At 46.9% G+C, this 23525-nt stretch overlaps 1 protein-coding gene across 4 annotated transcripts in view; it reads left to right on the top strand.

Moving 5' to 3' along the window:
* Positions 1-23525, top strand: part of LOC114877828 — a 191868-nt gene that overhangs the window by 161073 nt on the left and 7270 nt on the right. For all 4 annotated transcript variants that reach the window (XM_029190885.2, XM_029190883.2, XM_029190884.2 and 1 more), the window contains exons 3-5: positions 1556-1668; positions 16575-16818; positions 22725-22836. In XM_029190885.2, coding sequence (XP_029046718.1) covers positions 1556-1668; positions 16575-16818; positions 22725-22836 — 469 coding nt within the window. The remainder of the gene's footprint in view (positions 1-1555; positions 1669-16574; positions 16819-22724; positions 22837-23525) is intronic.

Genomic DNA, 23525 nt, shown 5'->3' with positions numbered 1-23525 from the left:
CTCGCGTATCATCGATGATCTATGTGTAGTTAGTAAAGTGCGTGCTTCAGCGAAATTTTCAAAATCCCGTTTTTCCCCGTAACAAAACTTCGCGTAATGAAAAATCAACCTGTAAAAATTAACAGCTGAATTAATAACAAAATTCACCCTTCGTCGTTTCCTGAGACACGCAAAGAACAGATAGGATGCATAGAAACGAACGTCCAAGCCACTGTCCTCCAATTAGCTGAATCAAAACCCGGCAGATAATTAAAAGAGCTTCCTAAGAATCGCGAACAAAGCAGACCCATCCATAGTTGTTACGTCTATGAAGCATGATTTCGGTCGAGTACTGCCACTGTATTCTCAAACGGAGAAACCATACGTTTCCGGCCGTTGCACGGGCTACTTACGACCGTTCTGATTCAACATCGCGCACCGTCGGACACAGAAACCTGTAACCTGACTCCGGATCCAATTAATGGAATCCTAGAGGATAATCGAACGCGTGTGGCCTCCTACGTGCGCAATAACCAACGTAAATTCCCTCGCGGAATCGTAACATCGAGGGTTGGCAACGGCAGTGTCGAGGGTGAACTCCACCTCAGTGATCTCATCTCGTTCTCAATTTCTTACAAAAATTAATCACGATACAGAGCCCTTATATACGCGTTAATGATGCAGCTGCGTGATTATATTTTCTAATTAACAAATGTTAATAGCGTTTTCGAATAAATTTGAAAATCACCGTGGGAACCGAAGGATCGCTCTTTTCATCCGTGCTCCGTAAATTTCTCGTTTTCTAGGAACGGAGACCTCGGGTCCTTCGTTCTGTCCGACGGTTGGCCACAGTCTCGCGGTTTTCACCGAACAGGACGTCGTCTCCCTGCGGGGTCGCGTCGGTTTCCGATAAAAGGGACTCGGTGCTGGTTCAACCGCGATAGAAGGGAATGTTCCACGAACCTCTTCTCGTTCTTCCTCTTCTTCCCTAGCCGCGCGAATTCGCTAGCAAGATCGAGAAATCTTCGGAGGAAAATCGCGGCGAAGAACGATGCATCATCATCGCGGTCGGCTTTATTTCGGAAATTCTACCGCGCGCGGAATAACCGGGCGAGGAAGAAGGGAATTCTGACTGCTAAGCTCTCGGCTGAATCCATTAGCCGACGCCATTAATATCCCTGTAATGATGAGCGATGAGCCACCGCGAGAAGAGTCCGCTCGATGGTAAGTGCGTCGGGAAAAGCGAGGGATGATGCTCGACAAAGAACGACTTATACGCGAACGTACGGAGGGAAACTGCGATCGTATCGGGGCGAGGATAGTCGCGAAGGAGAAACCTTTGATAAATGCTGCTTCCCTTGGACGCGGGCCAAACGACACGTAGCACAATATTCCGTGGAGAACGGCGCTTCTATTCCTCTTCCGTACCCGGTTTATCGATGTACGCCGAATGGCTGGCGAAGAAAAGAATCGGGGAATGTGAATATTTGAAAAATTTCATAATGTTACGAACGATGGGACGCGTTGACAGGCAAAAATTCTTGCAGTTATTAAAATATATTTCTTTTGTTTCCAGATGATCGATGCGTCGTACCACACGAATCCATCGTTGCAGAGCACCGCCCTGATCATCACCTGTGCGGTGGTATTGTTACTGATGGCAGCAATCGTGTCCGTCGTCTTCTGGAAGTAAGTACAATCCTAATTCTCGTATAAATCATCGCACGGTCGCGATAGAATCAATCCGCATCCGAGAAAGTACGAGAAGGGTAGGCAGACGTTCCCGTTTAAAATTGTTCTTCAGGGTTGTCGCGACACTGGTGTCCGCGCGGCAATAAAGTCTAGGTTTCATTCGGACCGGACATCGTAAGGTGTTGGAGGTTCGAGGTCGCGCGGGTTGTAACCGTATTTCAAGGGTTCGAGTGGCCATCCAGGAGGAGGCTCTCCCACGGTGCAGAGGATAAGAAAGGAAAAGAACGGGTGTAAAGGGGGTCAGATAGAAAAGTAAGGGTCATTCGCATTTCAGTAAATTAAAATCACGGTTATATATTTTTCAACGAACAAAAATCCGTGAATAAGGCTATCGTAGAATAACAGTAATGGCTTCTGCGGAAGGGACAATGATGTAAAGAAGGAAGAGGCTCGTTCAGTAGCTCCTAAACCATCCTAAAATAGGCCATTGAGTAAGTGGGCGTGCGTCGAGTCTGTGTTACGCGCCGCCAACGACGGAACAGTGGCGTACTGATAATCTCCCGGACACGGTGGTTGCACCGGGCTCTCTCTCTTTTGTGCCCGCGTAAGCAGGCGGCTAGATCGTGCCTCGTACGGGGAAGAAATATGCATTCGCAGCGGTAAAGCGAGCCGAAGATTTACGCGGTACCGCCGTTCGTTTTATTCCAACACCCGAGTCGCATTAAAAAAAGAAAAAAAAAATGAAATACGACGGGATAGAAAGAGCGTTCGAAGGTTAGCGAGAGACAACTAATTTCGTGTGCATAGCTGGCGAAAAAAAAAATAGTGAACGAGGAACGATCGATGAACTTTGTCCGAGGGATCGGCAGCGGGCCAAGACGATTTTGGATCGCACAGAGGGCTGCATTCAGGATCCACCAGGCTGGTCGTATTTTTATCCGGACAAAGCTCTCGAAGGTCCACTCGTCGCGACAATGCCAGCCCTGTTTTGACCCTCTTTTCCTCCGGTTATCGTAATAGGTGGTCATCATCGTTCGTTCCTGGTAATATCTCGGGCGTCGCTGCTTCTTGTATTCGCGAGCTGTGAAATGTTCGGTACTTTCTTGCCGCGAAACATCGTCGGAAAGGGAAAGAAACGAACTAGTTTCACTCGCTTGTATGCACAGGTCCTTTTTTAGTAAACTCGCCTTCACTCGTCGGATCAAACCGAGTTGTCCACATGGATAATTTGTTTCCATGCTGCTCGAAAGGACCGTCTGTTTGCACAACCGAGTCTCTGTTGTAGCCCGTTTTTTCGGTTTATCGTAATAGCCGGCCATTATCGTGGCCCATAAGCGTGGTATCTCAAGTGTTACCGCTCCGCAACACTCTGCTCCGAGTTGTCGGACTTTGTGGGTGGCATCTCTCTTCTGCCTGTTTCTTCGTTCCACGGTTCTTTCTCTACTCTCGCCTCGGGCCGTTCGTTCCGTGGCAGTTAAACGTCGTGTTCTGTCGTTTTCCTCGTTATTCGATTCCCCAACGAGCGACAATAAGCTCATACTCTGACGTGTAATAAAATCGTGGCTGTTTCACGGCTCTCGAAAGCTTCGCTCGACGATCGAGGCAACTGTTGTTCGGGAAATATATCGATTCAAGAAAACATAATTTTCTTTATGATTCGTTCTCGGCGCTGGACAACGGACGGGGATGAAAAATTGTCGCGATCCTGGACGAACAGTGGGTCAGCGTGCGTTTAGCTCGATCGAAATCTCGCGTAGCTTTTAATCACGATCTTGGACACCACGTACGAGCTTGTACGAGCTGGTGGAGAATGCACGCGTACACATACGCGGTTAGTCGCGAGTGTGGTTCGTGTGCCGAGCAAACGCGGAGAACCAACACGGGCACGCGTAGTTTGTATGCTAATCAGACGCCGTGTTCTCCCATCTCGGCGTTCTCTCGTACTCGTTCCATCGCCGTGATACACGCTCTTTCCCTCCCGGCTCGATCGCTATTTCCTGCTCGGCTCGATGCACCGACGTCGTCGCAGCCGTTCCAGGCCAATTCGCGATAATTCCACGTCGTTGTTTTAAACGGCCACGCGAACGGGACCAGCCGTTACCGTCCCGAGAACGGATCTTCCTTCTCTCCGCTTCGCCAGCCACGGAATCGGCGCACCGCGACGCGACTCGACGCGGCGGGTAATCGTTCCGCGCGACAAATTGTAAGTGGATGTAACGAGTCACGATATCTGGACTTGAATTATTGCCCTGGGAATCGTTCCAATCGTGGATGTTATTATCGCGATGAGATCAGAAGACATTTAGAAACGATTTCACGATCATCGTTCGATTTCTGGACTCTTTATTTACTTGTAAATATTGAATACTCGTGTCTAAAAGTTTAAAAACGTTCGCTCTAGGATAGCGATAGCAGGAAACTAGCCATAAATAGTCTCTTTTCCTCCCGTTTGTCTTCCTTATCCCCAAACGAGAAGAGAAACTGCGGCGCGAGCTCTAAAATCTAAAAGAAAATTCCTCTACGCCAAACGGAAAATATCTCTGTGTTGCAGTAACCGAGTAGAAATAGGTGAAAATGGGGATGAAGGCAGAATGGAGATTCCGCATAGCTTTTATTTAACCGGCACCCTTCGAGTTTCCTAGCGATGCCTCTTCCGCCTAATCTAACCTATATTTTTCACCGTTTCCCGGAGAGAAGCTATTGGCAGCTTTTCCGCACCTTTCTGCGGTAACTATTTCGTAGTTGAGGCTACGTCTAGACGGAGGTGTTTGAAACGCGTCGATTCGTTTGAATGGAGGCTGAATGGAGGCGGAAAAGCGCGACTGTGCGCGGAAAAACGCATCCGACCCGGCGATATCGGTGGCATTAACCTTTCGCGGTCTAAATCTGCCTTCTGAGTAAGCAGACTGGTCTTGAAATTCGGAAGCTCCGACCGGAAGAGAAATTCTACGACTGTTAACTACCAGTTGTTGCGAAGAGAAAAGGTGAGAAACATAGTTTTACTTGCGTTCCGTCTGCACTGGCACAGATTCGAAACGATGTAAACCGGAAAGAGAGATTCGCGAGGAAGAAAAAGTAGAATGAAACGGACAGGCTACTCTCTACTATTCCGATCCGTTTCCTTTTCCTTTTACCTCTATTTCCCTCCACCTTTCTGGTCCGCACTTTGTCTCCGTAAGCCACATTCGGGTCACCAGCTCGACGGGGGGATGCTTTAACGATCTGCATTGCATGAGCACTTCGCTTTTCTCTCATCCTCCGTCTATCCACCTCGTTTCTCGACCAACTTTAACCATCCTCCTTCTACGTCTTCCATCCGTGACGCCTGTGCCCAACCCAGCAACCACCTCCGGCATCGTCACAGTTTCGTCTTGTACACGATGCCTGACAAACAAGCCCCGGTTATTTCGTATGACAAACAAGCGGTTACCGAATCCCTTTCCATTCCCGTTTCCGATGGCGGCCGTTTATTCGACGGAAATCCGATTACCGGATCGACGAAACGACGTCTACCACCAGTTCTATGAAATTTTCTTGCCAATTCTCATAACGATCTCTCCTTTCGCGGAACAAAAGAAGTTTAATTTTGAAACAGAACCCGGGATCGAAATAAATAGGAGACCCGGGACAAAATGCACCACCTTCCTTTCACCTTCGAATTAACCCTTCTACCACGTTGCTGTCTGGGTCACGAAACATTCGTTCCTCGACATCCGTTGAACAATTCCGGTTACCAGAGTTCACGGAGGGTGTCGTAAGCTGTGGTGAAAAAAATATACGTTGGCTCGAGAGAGAGCAGTAGCGCCCTGGAGGTTTGAAACGAGTGGTAGCAGGAGGGATGGGGGTGCGCATACACCATACAATAGCTAGCAATTATGTAGAGTGGCCGTCGTCTGGCCTAGCTCGGTCTACTTGCCGTTTGCATCTCCACCGTTATACGTCTCGTCTTGGTCGGTCTCGGTCGACGATGGCGTCGTTGCAGTCATTGCTTGTTAACGCTGCGTCACGGCTACCTCGGCAACGTACCACGTTTCCCTCTCTTTTTCCTTTCTACGCCGGAGACATTGGTAAGAAGTGCACGCGCAAGAAAATCGCGGGATGCACTTACGGATATTACCAGGGAACGCAGCCGGTGTAAGAAACGAGAAGGTCGCGGCGGTAGCAGCTGTTAAAAGGTCTCGACCAGCCAGGAATTAAATCTTTCTACCGCTCCCGGTGGAAATCCTGCTGTGTTATCACGCTTTTGTACTATTTTTCAAACCACTTTTATTGAGTATCTTTAATTATCGAATGGAGATTGAACTCGATCGATTTGCAGAGAAAAGTACTTATAGTGAAATCCTGTTACAAGTTCAAGCCATGACTTTATGGCCCGGCCTGGAGCCTACGTCAGGCAAGAGAAAATCGCAGAGTAGAAAAATTCTATTCTATTCTCAATAACTTTAAATTACTTTCTTCGGTCGATGAAAAAAAAATATTTGCTACCGTAACAGGGATGCTCGAGAATGAACAGGTTTCGATATTAATTAATATGTCATTGAATTGGTTCCACCAGTATTTTCTATCAAAACTCCAGTGATCGTTTATTCCGAGATCGATCAGTGGGTTCATTGAAAAGACACCCGAGACTAAAGGCGCGAAATTAAAATCGACCGGATGAAAAAGGGGTAGCAGGCAAGAAGGGGACGATTTATTCATGCCAGGGTCGTTCCGTAAGGATCCTTCTGGACGAGGGCCGTCGTTCTGGAAGTGACCGGAAAACACGGTTGAGCCTTGGACCGAAGGACGGATGGTAATTAAGAGAAGACAAAAATCCTCTTCATCCTCGGACCCGTTCACCTTTTTTTCTTATATTTACCAGGAAAATTAGTTCTCGTCCGTTTTCGATTACGCTTTAAATCAGTATCCAGGGTCCGAACGTATACTCACCCTTTTTTTCCACTTACATACGTTTGTTTTGGAACGCGTACCCGTAGTCGGCCGTAATCAAGGGTCCATTGTGACCATCCTCGGCGGCCATTAGACAAGCGGAGGACGGTTGTCGCGGCTCGAAATGCACCTCCGGTGCATAGGTGCATTCAGTTGCACCTCTCGCAACGTCCATCAGCCGGTAATTTCGGTGGGGTCCTAGTGGAGGTTGCGCGCTCAGGGAGAGCCGGGAACAGTGAATCATGCTCGTTGTTTCTCTGTACATACGTAGCGACGGATACGATGGAGGGTGAGACGCTAGTCTATGGGTAATTTAACCCGTGGCAGTACTGAATGGGTTATAATTGGTGATGACAGGCCGTCAGGAGAGACAGCATTCAACGCGACAAGAGTGAATGTCGGGTGTCGAGGATGGGTGCTCGGCTACGTCCCAGACGTCGGAGACAACCAACAGATTTTCTCTACTACTTGTCCGCGTACGTGTGGGTGACGTCGATTTAACTCTTGGTGTCGCGGAAAGTTGCGATCTTCGTGCTGGTTGTCAGTCTTTGAAACGCCAGTTACTCCTGGTATAATCGTACCTCCGATGACGTTCACCTTTCCCCGCGTCGTTTCTTGCATACTTTAAGATCCTCGTCGCTACTTCGAGATTCCATATTAAACTTGGTGTCTCATTTTATTAGATCATTCGAAGGATGTTTGGATTGAAATCGTAAAATTAATTCGTTTCCCGTGTCATGCACGTAAGCCACAATCTCCGAGCCAGCATCGTTCTAGTCCCAATTTCGCTGCAATTTCGCAGTCGGGAATATTACACTAACTGACTGTAATTACGTCATCGTCATTGTCTGCTAGCATGCATCTTCTCTGAATAGTAGAGAAGGCAGGGACGTTAACCACTGTTGGCACGCACCGGGTCCGTCTGCTTTTTGCAAAGGGCGCGTAGATTGCACGCGCGTAATCGCGGCTCTCCCCGTGCGCGAACATCCAGTCAAAATTGCACAAACCGTGCGCCTCGTTCTCTCTCTTTTTCTCTTGTTTATTCCGTGCACCTGCGATTTTGTCGCGGTCCGGTTAGATACACCCCATTCACCGTTGAATGTGTGTAGCCAAGCTCGTTACGTTTTCATTCGCGTACTCGAGGCTTTCGCGCGATGCACGGTCGTTCACCCGGCGAGTTTTTGTTCCCCGTGGCTTTCACCGCTCGTAATTGGGGAAAGAAAATCGTCAACGGCCGCGCGAAACAAACGTTGGGAGAAAAAGCGACTAGTGTCGCGGAAGAAGGCGATTCCTTCGCGACACTCCCTTGACACGAAAATTTCTGAAACCTTGGATTTTTGGGTCGCGAGTGTGTCTTGAAAATTTCTACGAATGTGAAGTTAAACAATAAAAATTGAATAGCTACGTTGACGATAGGACGACGGTACGGTGATGTATAAATGGAACTTAATAGGACGTTACGTCGGTTATGTTATGTCGAGTATGCGAACCATACTCAAGGGAATGGACCTTCCTGGACCGCAGAGTCCGTTCCCGTATACCGTCTACCTCTGCTACCTGCATATCGGTTTGGTCGGCCCTTCGTATGGCAATTGCATTTCACGAATTATTGGCGTAACGTTGGCAATTTCACTGATCTACTCTACTGGCGCATGGCCGAGGAGGATTCGTGTGCCGCCGGTGCATCGCGACGGCTTCGTCTTCCGGGAGCATCGAATTCCTTCGGTTATCGACGGACTGTGCTACTTGCGGATGGTTATGGGACTCCGAGGGTTGCTTCCTTGGGAATTGTGGCTGCGTGCCTCGTCTTGATGCTCGGCCCTTCTGATGGCCATATCGAATCTTGCATGAAATGTACATTTAGGTTTACGAGTTTAGCGAACTTGATACTGTAATTGCTGTTGGAGGTTTATTCATTTCCGGTGTGAATATTATTGTAATTAAAGAGATAAGTGTATGCAATTTACATGATATAATAATAATAATAATAATAATTCATACAAAAGCTTGTGTATTTTACAGGCAATATACGGTTACATAAAATATGCAAATATAATCCAAATGAACTAACACATGTCGGCGATCCATTGAAATCGATATCGGCGAGGTCAATTTGTTTCATAGGGAATCATATCCGAGTTGTAATTACAACGAAAATGAGACCAATTCCGTATTAATTATATCATAATTAAGCTGTGTTTTTGCATTTAACTAAATACCATTGTTCGAATATTGTTATGATCTGTAATGAATTTTATAAATCTAACGAGAAGGGTTAGTAGAAAATGGTGAACTTTCGAAAACTATCGACAAACGTTCCTCGTTAAACTGCTATTGTTAATCAAAACCGTTCGTCTCGAATTGGTAATATTAGTGCGTTAATCAACGATAGTTGTCAAACTAGGGTGCCCTCTCCTGAAATTGGCGTTTGTAGCGGACGTGTTTACTGCGACCGCAACCGCGCGACAAATGGAAATTCGACGGTGGTAGTTCTTTGGAAAGTTGCTGATCGAATTAATACCGGGCTTTGGCTTCGAATGGAATTCGATTACACCGGTAGTTACACCTCATTGACGGTGATTGCAGCATGGAAACAGTCGGGTCGAGGTAACCGTGGGTATTCGTCTTTTGTGCACGACGAATAGCGCGTCGACGATGAAAATTTCGTGAATAGAAAGAGAAAAAATTGTTGTAGATAGAAGGAGAAGATAGTAGAAGAGCGGCAGAGAGTTTCATAAACAGAATTATGCTAACTACTCGTGGCAACGAGGCGAAATAGCAGGGAAAATCGAATTCAGACTCGGTTCAACATTCTCGTGAAGACTCCGTTGGTTTCTCGTTAATGCGCCTCGTTCGTCTTTCAGCGTCGCGACGCTCGTGTCGTTTGCTCTTCGTCTGGTGGAAAAAAAGGGAAGTATAGAGGCGCGTAACGCGATCGTTGCACGCGAATGAAAACCAACTTCTCTTCTCGGAAAATCCTGCCCCTTTGCCGATAACGCGTGCGGAATATCGCCTTTCGTCTCTAGTTCTAAACTGAAGAAACTTTCGAAAACTTTCGAAAGCAATTCTCTGTTTACGTTCTATTTAGTGATCCCCAGAAATACTAGCGACTGAAACGACACCGAGAGGGAGGGAACCGACGCTCGACGTTTGTTAGTTAAATTAATTGAAACGAATTTACGGTCGAGGGTGGTTGGGAACCGGCGAACGCTTCGAGAATTTCCATAGACTCGATCGAACGGTCGAAAATCGAAGAGAACGCGGCTTTCTATGCTCGATGAGAAACGGTGGTGAACGATTAAAAATTCTAATTAAGCCACTGCCGCGATAAAGCTACTAGTAGCTTGAATTATAACACCGTCGAAGAGGTGAAAGGAGAGACCGGGAGGAACAGTTTGGAAAACATGAAAATTAAATTTCTCCGCCATGGAAAATAATAATCCTTGGGTAGGAAATTGGTCGATCGATCCTCTCGCTTTCTCTTTCCACTTATCCTTTCTGCGATGACGATCTTTCGCGACGATACGTAAAGAAGGGATTTATACAGGGTAATTCATGTCCAATCGCAACTGTGATGCTGCTTGAAAATGGAAAATGGAAATGTTGGATGGTGCAAAGAGGTTCATTTTGTTTGAATATATTTCTTCTGGTTTATGTTTAATTAAGTTACAGTTTACAACCCGCGTAAATTATGTGAATCAGCCTGTATAATGGGTCCAGAGTCGCATCCCTCGGCGAAATAAAATAAAACGGATATTAAAACTGGCGAGAGCTAATTTCCTCGCCTTCCCAAGCATAATACCTGCTCGTCCGCCCGTTTCTCTCCTTTCCAACTTCTTTCTCCCTCCTCGATTTTTCCCCTCTTATCACCAGGCTAAGCCATCTATCGAACGAACGCCTTCTGAATATTCAGCGGCAACGGGAATGGTGAAAAGGAAAGAGCGAGACGGCGAATCGAAAGGGTGTAGTGACCGGCGAAATAGGAAGAGAGACGGAGATAGAGGCGAGTAAATCGAATTCGAGGCTCGAGCTCGTTGACGAGTGACAGGTCGCTGAACGTACGGTGCAGATGCGATTAAAGTCTGCCAGAACGTCAACGTGATGCTCCTGAAATGCGAATTCCCTTCCAGCAAACCGGTCGACCCTTGACCTAGATCCGTGCAGACAGCGAGATTGAATCGCTCTCGTGAAGATCCATCGAGGAGCCGATAAAAATCGCCGATCACTCTCGTCGATATGCAATAACTGGATTTTTATTAATTTCAATCGAATCGATGGACATTTTTCGCTTTAAATCCGAAGCCGAGAGCAGCGATGTGTCCCGTCTATTAATATTATAATAATTCAATCTTTTGACTACGCGAAACGAATTCACCTGCACCGGGACAACGCGTTAAAATCCGAATAAAATAACCATTCGAAATTTCGCGAGATAAATTCTGTTCCCAATAAGAGGATCGTCCATGAAATTGCAACAATTCCACTGCGATCCTTCCATTCGCGTCGAGCTTGTCTGCTATAAAACGCGTCTTATTGATCGCTATAGCGACCAGAAGAAGAGGAAGAAAGGATGCAGTGAGCGGAAAGGAAAGGCAAAAAGGAAACGGTCTACTCATCCGACCGCAATCTCCGTTCGAAGCTACGAGATCCGCGTTATCCTTCGAAATCGGAGGATGATGCTCCTTCGGGACGTAAACGGTAACCGGACACCCGGGGGGACGTACATGCTAGACGCAACGACATCCGATACTACATCCACATAATATTGCCGATGCTTTTAGCCACGACAAACAGTGACCTCCTGCTCCGTGTTCCTCCGTTATCCCTTTCCTCGCCTTCTTACCTCCCTCGACGCGGCACAATACGGCTTGGCTGTTTCCAGACTTTTATTTAATTCGCGTCAACGTCCACGTGAACTCGGAATATTCCTGAAAATTTTATTTTTAAGTTGTGTCCAAAACACGCGGAAAAGATTCGAGGGTGGAAAACGGTAAACGGAATGTTATCAGTGAAGGGTGTCTGTCCAAAGGATCCAGTGGCACTCGAAACGACGTTAATGCCGTTCGTCAAAGGATCCTCCACTTGATCTACACAGGCATCGTCGGTTAATGTGGTCCGTTGTGCCAAGTGGGTGCCACTCGAGGGACAATGTACAATTCCGAGAGATGTCTGATGCGACAGCACACCTTCTATGCGGATCCGAAAGCACCTTTGAGGTCATTACGACGCCAGCTTCCATTCCGTTTCGACCGGTGCTCGGAGCTAAAGGCGCTCGGTCAGACGGCTGGTTAATCAAGCTCCGTTTCACTTACTAACCTCCACCCTTCTCTCGCCCTCTCGCTATCTTCCTATTACAACTCTAGCCGTCTCCTCGTCTGCCAACTTCTCAACGTCTTCAATAGCCCTCCTTGCTACGTACCTGCGGCCCGCCGCTATCCGATTAGACGCAGACGATTCTTGTTCGCGTCGATCAGAGATTAGCTGCCCTTCCGCCATTCAATTCCTCGATAAATCGATCCTGACGAAAGGTTTTTTTGAAAAAACAACGATATAAATTTGAACTCGTAATTAATAATATCCTGTTTGATTCTTTCGAGAGATTAACACCGCGTCTCCGAGGTATCGATTCTTCCTGGTCGCGTTGGGGAGAAATTAATAAACAAGCGCGGCGCGTAGGACGTTCTCCTGGTTTAAGGTCGAGGGAAAACGAAACCGGGTAGAAGTTTACGATGGCAAAGCGATGAAAGAACAATCCGCGTTTTTCAACGTGGCTTTTCTGTCAGGGGAAACGCGGAAAGCGCGCCGGCTGTATTTGTTCGGGCGGCCGCCAGCTCATTAGGTAAATCTTGGAAAAAGAAAACGAGGGTAAACTCGGCTGGAAGAGCAACGCGCGACCAGAAGTGCCTTAGCACACAAATTTATTCGTAAACTTTCGCAATTTAAATATCCACGGTGTTTCAATCAGGCGACGTCGTACGTCGCGCCACGTGCGCGTATACAACCCCCATCTAACATTACTTTCCACCCCCTCCCTGCTTAGATCTATTTTGGCTTGCACAAAATTTTTCTGTACATCGTTAAATATTCGTACCTAAAGATGAACAGAGACCCTATTCCGAATAGTCAAAAACAATCGATGACGAGGAGGATCCGAATCGATTCCCTTTCCGATAACCGTCGCGGGGGAGGTCGCTCGACCGGACGGAAATAATGTCACCGCGGTGCTAACCCTTCCTGATAAGCGTGTACCGTGATAGCGGCAAAACAATATCCCAGACTGCTTGTACGAGCTGGACACACCGGGAAGAAGGGGTTGAATTTGGTTTTGCACGGCTCCCTGTATGCTCGTCGAGATAAATCAACGGGATTTATGCTTCGCCTAAGGTCCGACCCTCGAGAGGACCCATAAAGTTTGAAGGGCTATAAAGTGTCTGCACGCAGAAACCGGTGGAATAGTTTTCGTTGTTGCATATCAAATGGTTTTGATTTTCAAATAAAAAGTCTGACACGATTTGATGACATAAAAGTACACGTCCCACGTTATTTAAGACCTAATGGTCCGCAAATCAAGGGAAATAAATCACTTGGGCAGACAGTGTTGTTAGCAAGTAATTGTCAACTGTGCTCGCATCGCGTGAGCCACTGATATTACGGTACTTCAAAGAAATGCGTAAATTTTGACGTTCGTCGAATCGGAGGGGTGAGCGACGGGTGAAATCGTAAAACGCGCATTGCATGAGAAACACTGGGACTGTGAATGCACCTGGAATAGGCTAGTCGTGTTCGTGATCGCATAGCCGTGCTAAACACGGTATCGCGAGCTTGCGGTCGTATAACGGACCATAAAGAGCTTTGTGGAGTGTCGACCCTTCGAACACTGGTGCACGCGTTTGTCCAAGGGTTTCACCACCACCCTTCTAATCCTGGCCCTCTGTACGTGGCTACATTTACGTTTCCTCTTTTACATGTACGATAGCCCCAAGTGAAATTCGTTTCAGTTTATAGTTATCATCGATGCGTCTGTAAATTACTATGTTTCAGTGTAGCAAGATTTCTAATCAAAGATAGCTTTCTTGTCTATCTCGAAAATTGATCTCCTATCTTTTCTGTTTTCCATCTGTGCGATACAAGGATGGTAAATAACAAGACTAATACTTTAACTTAATTTTCTCGAAGAAACCTACCCTTTAACTCTTCTACCTACCCTTACAATATAATCCCCTCTTTCGACTATACACCGTTGCATTCTGCGTAACGAAGACGTACGACGCCTTGTTGCAGACCCGTCTCCTTGCCTCGTTTCTCAAGCTTTCTTCGAAAAGCTGCGTCGAGGTGGAACGAGTTCGCTGTCACTAAGCGTTGAATAGGTCATTTAAGCGAAGCTTTTAACTCGGACTAATTAACTGCCTTTTCTGTTTCTATCTTGCCCCGACGCTCGCAGCTCGTCTTTCAGCCTTTCCAGAGCGTTTTCACGGCTCGCCTGTTCGTCGTATTACGCGTTGCGTGCGACTACGAGGAAACGCGTATCAACTCGCTTTTGCTTTCAGTCATCTGCAGACTTCCGTATAATCCTTGCGAATGAACGAACCGATCTTTCGGGCTACCTTTCAACCCTCACACTCTCTTCTTCCGACTGAAAGTTGCACACTTTAATCGAAAAATAGGGACAATTTTGTTTTCCGCGTGCGTTTATAAAATAGAAATAAAGAAAATTGTCTAAGAAAGCTTTAAGGGGCGAATTTTGAAAGGGATAGAAAAAATATTCCTTCGCACGTGTTTCGGAAGCCGCAAAAATGTCGTCGGAATATTTAGGAGCGCGTTAAAGGTATTCGGTTCGGGGCAGCCGACACAGCGCGTACGTGAAACCTCGTGCCGGAAGCGGGAACCGGTTAAAGCCAACCCCTGGTACCGGAGCGCATCGGATTTTCAAGTTTACTTGCCGCCGGAGTTTCTCGTAAGCTTCTCGAAACTACAAATTTTGCATATCAATGCGCCTGGGTACACCCAACCTGTCGACTCGATAAACGACTTTCCACCCCCTTCCCTCACCCGACCGCTCGCACCCTTTTACCTTTCATAACTCGCAGGATTCTCCGTTCCTCCTCCTTCGACATCGGTAATGTTGTCGTTCCTCCACTATTCCTCGATATACAGGTATATCCTTTAACCGAACAGGATGACACCGGCCAGGAAATTGAACCGAACCGTGCATCCCTTAAATTCAAATGCAAAATGTATTCCATATAGATGTATTTTTCAAAACGGAATCATGATCCTGCCGCCGTATGTCGTTCGAGGAGTAAATACCCTCTCTCGATTGATATTAATATTTCAATTTTTCGACGAAAGAGAAAGACGATCAGAACGAATGGACGGGGATCGGGTGAGAAGCAGGTTGCACGTCGGCTGCCACGCTTTTCACGTGCATCCGGTGTACGTTGCTCTCGTCATGCTGCAGGCGAAAATGGCGCCGTGGGCATGCAACTGTGCATGCAAACTCACGGACCGTGTTTGGCGGTCGGTACGCGTCGAGAGAAACGCTAAGCGCGGTCGCATTTCTATGCCTGACAGTCGACGGCATTAGGCAAATTGAAATCTTGCCGGTAGAGGAAGCAGACGATGCTTAGTTTACGCTCGTCTCTATATACTGGCTCTTTCGGCTCGGACCGTGGAGCGTGAAACTTGGAATGGGAACGGTTCACGAGGAAACGCATGCCGGGGGTCATCGCGAGTTCCTCGAAACACGGATCTAGACTTCCAGTTTCTCGTTTAAACCGCTGTTTTACGACGTAACTGGCTCTTTGCCCACACTCGGGATAATCTTTTAGGACTCGACCAGCTCTTCGAGTAATTTCACCTATGTTGGTATAGTATAATTAAAATTAATCATTCTGATGATATTGTAGCGAGTAATTTAATTGTCTTAATGGATTATGTTGTTTTGTACAGTTCAGTTAATTCTATCTTCTTTTCTAACAAAAACTAATATTTATGGCGCGGTAGTGTGTAAATTGTAACAGTGGTCAGAAAGGAGAAAAAGTTTGCCCGTTAACAGTATTACGGATAATTGAGAGGAATAACGGATGCCTCGCCTTGTACCTCGATTCGATCGTTGGATGAAAAATCAGACCGGAAAGCACCGTCTCGGTTCGACAATTAATTTGCCTATTATATCCTTCACCATCCCCGATCTATTCCCGTGTAAATGCACAGAGATATCCTTTCCCTCAGCCATTCACCTCGACGACCTACTATTGAGAAGTGCGCCACAAGTTGTTAACCTTAGCTGGCGCGGTTTAATTACACAGGCAAATATTATCGAACTGACGGAGTTAATTAGATAATTAAAACTTGAAGGGTAAACTACTTTGCCGAGCGGCGGTAGCAACGGAATAGCGTGTCGGTGAGCCTTTCTCGTCGGTGTTCCGCGAGTTCCGCGAGTTCCACCTCGAAAGATGGAAGGCGAGATTGACGTGGGTACCGCAAATCGAGCTTCTTCCACCTTCTGCCGTGAACTTTCCCTGGTGTACGTAGATGAGACCAGAATCTACTCGTTCTCGGTTTTCTGTCTGTAATAGAGGTACCTTTAACGAGAAACTCAACCTTCCGTTCTGCATTTTTACCATGGACCAGCAAATTTGTTCGTCTTTCTCCCACTTCCGATCCCGTAGAATTATTACGCCGCTGAAGGGTGCTTTATCACGCACCAGGAACCGTTTTATTACCGCCGCTTTCTACCCCTTAAACGCGCAGGTCAAAAGTTCCTTTCTTACCCGTACGAATTTTCTTGAAATAATAAAATTTTTTTCAAATTTATGCGGATGGTATTATAATGAGCTTCGAGGTAATCCGGAGGGTAGATTACGCGATGGACGGAAGTGTAAAAGAAAATGGTGTAACCTGGATTTTCAAATTTTTCTCTTTATTAACCTTTTTACATTCGACTAACAAGGAGGACGGATTTTCTGTTGCAGGCACAAGCGGAAAGTGCAGAACCTGCTACCGTGCAAGAGCGCAGCAGGAGCGGCGGCAGCGGCAGCCGCAGCCGCGGCCGCGGCTGGTGGCCGGGCTCGCGTGTTGACCGATGGACAGTCGCTCGGCGGAAGCGGTAGCGCGGGTGGCGCGGTGCTGTACGAGGACCTGCCGGAAGCGGTGACGCACTCGCAGCTGCACAATCACCTGCCGAGCCATCATCCGAGCCAGGCGCCGACGATCGAGGTACGAAATCCCGATCAACGACACAGCCTAGGGGACCGACAGCCGCAGCAGTTGCAGCGTGCCCGACCTCCCGCGCCTCATCATCTCGACTATCTCGACTACCGGGATCCTAGGGCTATACTGCGAGTACAGGACAAGCCCTCGAGGGCGGTCTTGGGTGGTTATCGAACGCCACGCGCTCTCCTCGCCAAGTCACAGGGTGTTCCGCTTTCGATAGCCACTCACGCGCCATTACGATGCGCCAGCTCGACTAGTCCGCTCTCGCAGAACAGCAATAACCTTCTTCGAAACAGTCACTTGCTACTGGCCAGTCAAAACGCCCTGATAACCAGCCAACAACCCCTTCCACCTACACCCTCGCCATCCAATGTCCTAACCAGTTCGGATCTAGACGACAGCTGCGTGTCGGCTCGTCCGATAGATTCCCGACTTCCCATCACGCCCACCCATCGACCCAGGCTTCAGACGCCACCCGTTCGATCGCACAGTTCCGTTGCTCCTTCCGGTCACGGCCAACCGGTACCGTCTCGCGACGACGCGTCGAACGTTAGACGACCGTCGGTCGACTCGGAGGGTTACTCGTACATCGATTTCAAAGATCGGGACATCGAGTCGATGAGGTACGAACGGACGAATAATCAATCGGAAACGGGCGGAAACAAAGTGTCGAGATTGTTCCGTTCATCTTCGCCTCGATCGAACTCCCTCGACTCGGACGGTTACGCGTACATCGTGGAGAACGGTGGTTCGTCGAAGAAGGCACCGGGTACCGCGAGAAGGATCGTGGCCGAGGGCACCGAGGAGGAAGTGTGTCCGTTGTGCACGATGCAACAGATACACAGTCTGCTCAGCAAGCCCGAGGACATATATCTGTACGTACAGAACACGTGACACATGTCGTTCGCGAGCGACATCTTCTTATAGAGACTGCTCCGTCTCGGATGTCTGTCCCTATCTCGTTCCACGTGTCCTTGCGACGCTTCGAACGTGTTACGGGCCAGGAGATGCTTCACATATCCCGTGATATCGTTGGCCACGATCGTTCCAGGATCGTTCGAGCGATTCTTTTTATTCGTGGCTTCCGTGTTTCGCTATAAACTCGTCGTCCTCGTCGTCGTAGTTAAGTTCCATCGTGAGGTTGTAGGTAGTCTAGTGTCTCTGCGGGTTCAGCGAGCTGACGAAAAACTATACCAGGTGTTCCCTTTCGAGAAATCGTCTCTGTCTTCTTTATTTCGATTTCTTTTTCTTCTTTCTTCCTGCACCGCCGGTCACCCTCTTTTACGTTGTTGCATTCCACGCCGAACGGAACTCTCGACCGTTCGTTCAACTTTCCTTCTGTTTTCCGACCGATTTGGTCGGCCAGCTTTTCGTTCCTCTTGCTCGCTATCAATGACGAGGCGAAGAAGACACTAGCGCGGACTAGTCAGTATTTATTTTGTTACGAGCCGTGCTTGCACAATCTCTTTCTCGAATGACAAGCAAAATGGATGGAAAGAAAGAATGGAAAAGGTGTAAAGGTGGGTATGTTTAACGGAGGGTTGTACGGTACCCACCTTCGAGATATCGGAAAGAGGATGAAAATAGTGGAAGGTTTTAAGGAAAGGGCGAGGGGCCTTATTATTTTCGATTGTGTCAGCACGGCGTCTAGGTGCACTCCATGGTTGTAAATAGATTAGACCCGAGCAACCTGAAAATTGTAAATAATATACACAGTGCGAGGCTGAGAATACGAGAGAATGAGTGATAATCGTATATTAATATAAACCATCAAAGAGATCCGTGAGAATAATTGTGCACTCGAGTAAAAGACAAATTAATGGATTTAAGTTTCTTCCTCGTTTGTCTAGACGCTCGATTAATTATTGCACTTTAATGATTACCCCACGCGCAGATTAATTATTATGATTATTTATTGTCGTTTACGTGTCTTTTGCCGTGAACGGTACGGTAAACCGTGTCTTGTGTAAATAAATTCAAGGGAAGGTAGGATTCGAAAGTGGAAGAAGCGAGCGGAGGTACGCGAGAGAGTGAGAGAGAGATAAAATCCTGTGTATATTAAAAGTATTGAGAGGAAGGGAGGAGATGAAGAGTTTAAGAAAATAAAATTACTTTACTGAAAAATTTGACGAGGAGTGGTTATTCACCCGGTCCACAATCCCATCCCATCCTGTTCGCATCCATCGTAAGCGAACGGACGGCAACGTGAAACGGAAAATGAAAGAGAAACGTTGCGAAACTACGGCGTAACGAAGGGAATAACGCGAAAAATCGTGTAAGAAAAGATACTTCGACGGGCGCGAACCAATAGTCTCCTGATAAAACGAAAAATACACGTGAACACGGAATAACCACTTCTGTGTTCAAATTTTTCCTATGAGAACAAACGGGTCCATCTAGAAAGGTAGCGAGAAAAAGAAAGAACAAGCGTCAGTTTTTCATAAACAAAAATATCGAACTCGTTCTCTCCATCCGGTTTCAATGGCACAGCTAACGCGAGGCAGCGGATAGGCAAATAAATTGGCAATCTATGGGACCGGAAGTCGGTCGATTTAATATCCACCTGTTGTTGCCTCGATTACTAGGCTCGGATCGATGCTCGTGACACGTCGTTAAGCAACGAGGCCATGGCCCCTGTCGATCACGACACCGTGAACGTTTGCGAAACCGAGAGACTTCCGTTTCCAACGTGCAACACCCACGCTTTTCGATTCTCTTCCCTGCTGGATAAACCGATAAACGTTCAATCTTGAGAATCTCGTTGCTCCTCGATTCGCAGTTGATCCACCTGTTGTTGGCTCAATTACGCCGCTTTAATCCATATCCTGGCACCTCGTTAGGCCATCAGACCCCTGACAGCTTGGCAGGACCAACGAGGAAAACGATGGCCAACGAGGAAATCTGGGATCTGACTTGACGACCTAACGCGATTCCCGTCCTAACTAACAATTAGTCAGGTTAGATTAACATGCTTATGGCTAGCGTGCAAGGTTATAGTGGTTTACGATGAGAAAGTAGGTCGATGGTTAATTTCAAGTAAGCGTGACGAAAATGGACATGGAGCGGTCGTAAAGTGGATTTTGGCCCTCAGTTCGCTTGTCCTCTACTAGCATTTCATCTGGCATTCCATTTAGATACCCAAGACAATTATCTCGGAGAATATTAATTTATGTTGAAACTGCTTAGATAGTAGAGTTTCGTGATCGATAAATTGAGTGAGAGAGAGAGAGGTGTATCAGGATCGTTTGATTAGATTCGTGACGTTTAACTGAAGGGTCGAGAAACGGATGATACATGGAGAAATTAGGTTCGTCGATAGCTTGATATTCTTCGCGCATATCCGGTAATTGGAAGAGACGCGGTAAATTAGTCGATTAAGGGTGGCTGGTTATCGCGATACAATGTGCGATGGCCAGGTTGGAACAGACGTAGAGGCCGTTCACTGCGGACAGACACGGGGGAACGTCGGGCAGGTTAGGCGTGTTAAGGACAACCCATTAACCTCCGTGCTCCATGCTATTACAGCACGGACATATTGCTTCCTGCTGTTGGATACGATGGATCAAGCCTCTATCTCAATCTCGTTCCTCTTTCCTTCCTTCCTTCCTTCTTTCACGCTCGCTTGACCTGATCTCGCTGTTTATATCCATCCCTTTATCTGTTTCTCCAAAGGGAATTTAACAAGATTTGTCCGAATGTCGAGACCCTTGGCGAATGTATAGGATCGAAAATTCGAGATGACGTGATCATCCAGGGATTCGAGGATAGAAATGAGAAAAAATGGAAACGAAGGAAACAGGGAAGCATTCGTGTCATCTGAAATGAAAATATATTTTTTCATTTCGTTATTAAGGAAATTGGAAGTCAACTTCTAATGAATTATCACCAGATTCTCCTTTCTACTCGTTGATGAGTTTTGCGAAATTTACGGGGACGTGATTCGAGGAGGAAGCGTTCGTATCCATTAGAAAGAACCCTCGAGCTGCATTGCCGGAGCTACGCTTCATAAGGGCGACAATTACCTTCGTCCGGGCCTGTCGCCCTAAACGAGACGCCGGTAATCGAGTGATCCTCTTTCGAGAGCGATAATATCGCCCTTGGAATCTGTATTCAGAGCAAAGAGCTTCGGGCGTTTGCTCTGCCGTCTATCATCCGACTGCATCTCGATTCTCTCTTAGCTGGCAAGCAATTTTGGAAGATTCTACTCTGATTCTTCTCGCTCTCCTTGTCACGATTTTGCAAATTATCTTTTACCCTTCGAAACAAGACGAGAAAAATCATGAAACACAAAATTCGACCAATTCGACCGAATAAGAACGGAAAAAGAAATCGTTGATTAAGAGAGGAAAAGAAAGAAGAAGTTGAAGGTTGATAATTCGGTTATCGAGATGTCAGAAGGTAATCGAAAGACGGAAACACGAAGGGTGGAACGCGTGATTAGACGAGATGCGAGAAGACAAGGAAAAGGGGCCGTGGCGAGGGAGAGAAACCCTCTAGCCGTGGTGCGATGAAAACGAAGCAAAAGTAATCGAGTGATCCTCCTTTGTGGTTGATAGCGCAGCCCGCGGGACTTCAATTCGAAGGGAAACTCGATCGTTTCGTTTGCCTTCGCTCCCTGTCCTCGCTTCCTAGATTACCTAGGTAACTCGATTTTTACGATTCGGGGTCACAGGGACGACGGATCGTTCACAGATATCCAATTGCCTTTCCACTTTCTTCGAGAAATTATTTTCAAAGTCCGTTAGTTGAATTAGGAATTTCTCTATGCGTTGCAAATTTCCACGTTATTTCAAATGAGAAAGCTTTGCAAGACAGCGTTATAATTTGAAAATGGAAGAAACTGCGGTACACCATCGTTACGCAAATACTCATGGACCATCGTTTACATTATATAAAAGCAGTTTCGAGACAATAAGAAAACAAAACGCTGTGCAAACATTTTCGAGCTTCGGCTAGTACAGTGCGCCGTGCGAACGAACAATGGGAACGTATGCAAGCAGAAAATCAACCCCATCAAATTTTATTAGGAAGTACTCGGAAAGTGCTCGAACCTCTCCTCGCTATTGTTCTCTTCCGCCGTCGTTGTTATAAACTTGTAACTCGACCTCTTCGGATACTTGGCGTTTCGTAGCTCGTTAAAAAATACCAAGACACAGGGTGAATGTTCACAGTTAAAAATATTTAATATCTCTGTGTCTATTATTCTCGGCTGTAAATTTGTTATCAAGTCGCCATTTAGACGGATTCGTGAATGCAAGAGAGCAAGAAGACCGGAAACCAACTGTCGCGAAACTGGGTTAACCGGAAGAAAAGATGAACTACCTCCGTGTCGTATCGATCATCTCAGCAATCTCGTCGCGTCATCCCTCTTCTCTCATTTCCTCGAATCTTTTTTAACCAGAGCAGCAGAAAATCTCAAGAATTAATTACCGGGTCAGATTTTAGGAAATTCACCTGAAACCACCTTTGTTGCTTCAATAAATAAAATCAGGATCCGTTCCTTACTATCCTCCCTGCTTCAATTCTCCGTTGATTCAAGGATTAACTTTCAACCCCTTCGTTTCTGCGTCAGCGTTTCCTTGGCCAAAGTTTTGCCCCGGGGCGACGGGATATCGGAAAATTTCGAGGGTCTTTAAGGGTGGGAACGAGTTAATTGTCGACCGGAAACGCAATAAGGACACGTTTCATCCTTGAGATTGGCGGAATCTTAGCTCTTCCGACTTGCCGCGAAAGTTATGACAATTTCTATCGGAAAAACTAATGATTTTATTAATCAGTAGCAAGTGACGATTACAGTATTCGAACATAGCCACCCTGTAAATGTATGTCGTAGGGATTTAAACGGGGTTAAAGTCGGCTCAGCCGAGAAACCAACTCGACGTTCTAACAATTTTTCATTCTCACGACAGATGCTGGACGTGAAGGATAGCAACAGAGGGGTGTTCGTGTGTAGCAGTCCTGGTCCTGATCCGTACACGTCGCAGGACCTCTACAATCCCGTCTACGAGGAGCTCAGCAACGGTGAGTAATTCAACGGAAAATCAGAGCGAGATTGCTTTCTTCGCGAAAGCAAAATTCTTTCGTTTCGAAAGAAAAATTCGTTCGTATCGCGTCGAAACGTGAATCAAACGCTCTCATTCTAGACGAGACTCGCCTGTGAAGATTGTGTCAGGTGTAGCCCGCGATCCTCAGGCTCGATCCTGCTCACAGAGAACATAGGTAGGATCCCAGTTGCACGGTGTCGCGATTAACCTTCCGGTTGAGAGTTGAATCTGGTTGAACTTTGTTGTTGGCTAACACCGTATTGTGTCTTCTTCTTTTCTGTGTACCTTTCCTTAACTGGCGAGTTAAACCGCTTTCAAATATTGAACCGACTCCACGGAGACCGAACTTTGACCCGGTATCCTCGGAACTTTCCGAAAGTCTGCTACCCTCTTTCTCCGCTGAAATTTTCATTGCCGTGGAGCAGACTTGCACAACTGACGCTTTTCAAGCGGGCAATGCGGTCCACTGCGATCATGAGCCGTGATTTCACAAACCATTAAAGAGAGCAGGAACCCTTTCAACGTTAAGCTTAGGGGTAAATGACGGGATAAGTTAGGTCTACAGCTTCGAAACGTGGAAAAGAATCATGTGAATCATTTTTCTCCGGCTGTTCTTATCTGCCGATTAATTCGACGAGAACTGTCGGCGATGAAGTTCGTCGGCGG

This window comes from Osmia bicornis, chromosome 15, assembly GCF_907164935.1.
Source record: "Osmia bicornis bicornis chromosome 15, iOsmBic2.1, whole genome shotgun sequence".
NCBI lineage: Eukaryota > Metazoa > Arthropoda > Insecta > Hymenoptera > Megachilidae > Osmia > Osmia bicornis.
The sequence above is the reverse complement of the archived record's forward strand: the minus strand, read 5'-3'. Positions and strand labels throughout refer to the sequence as shown.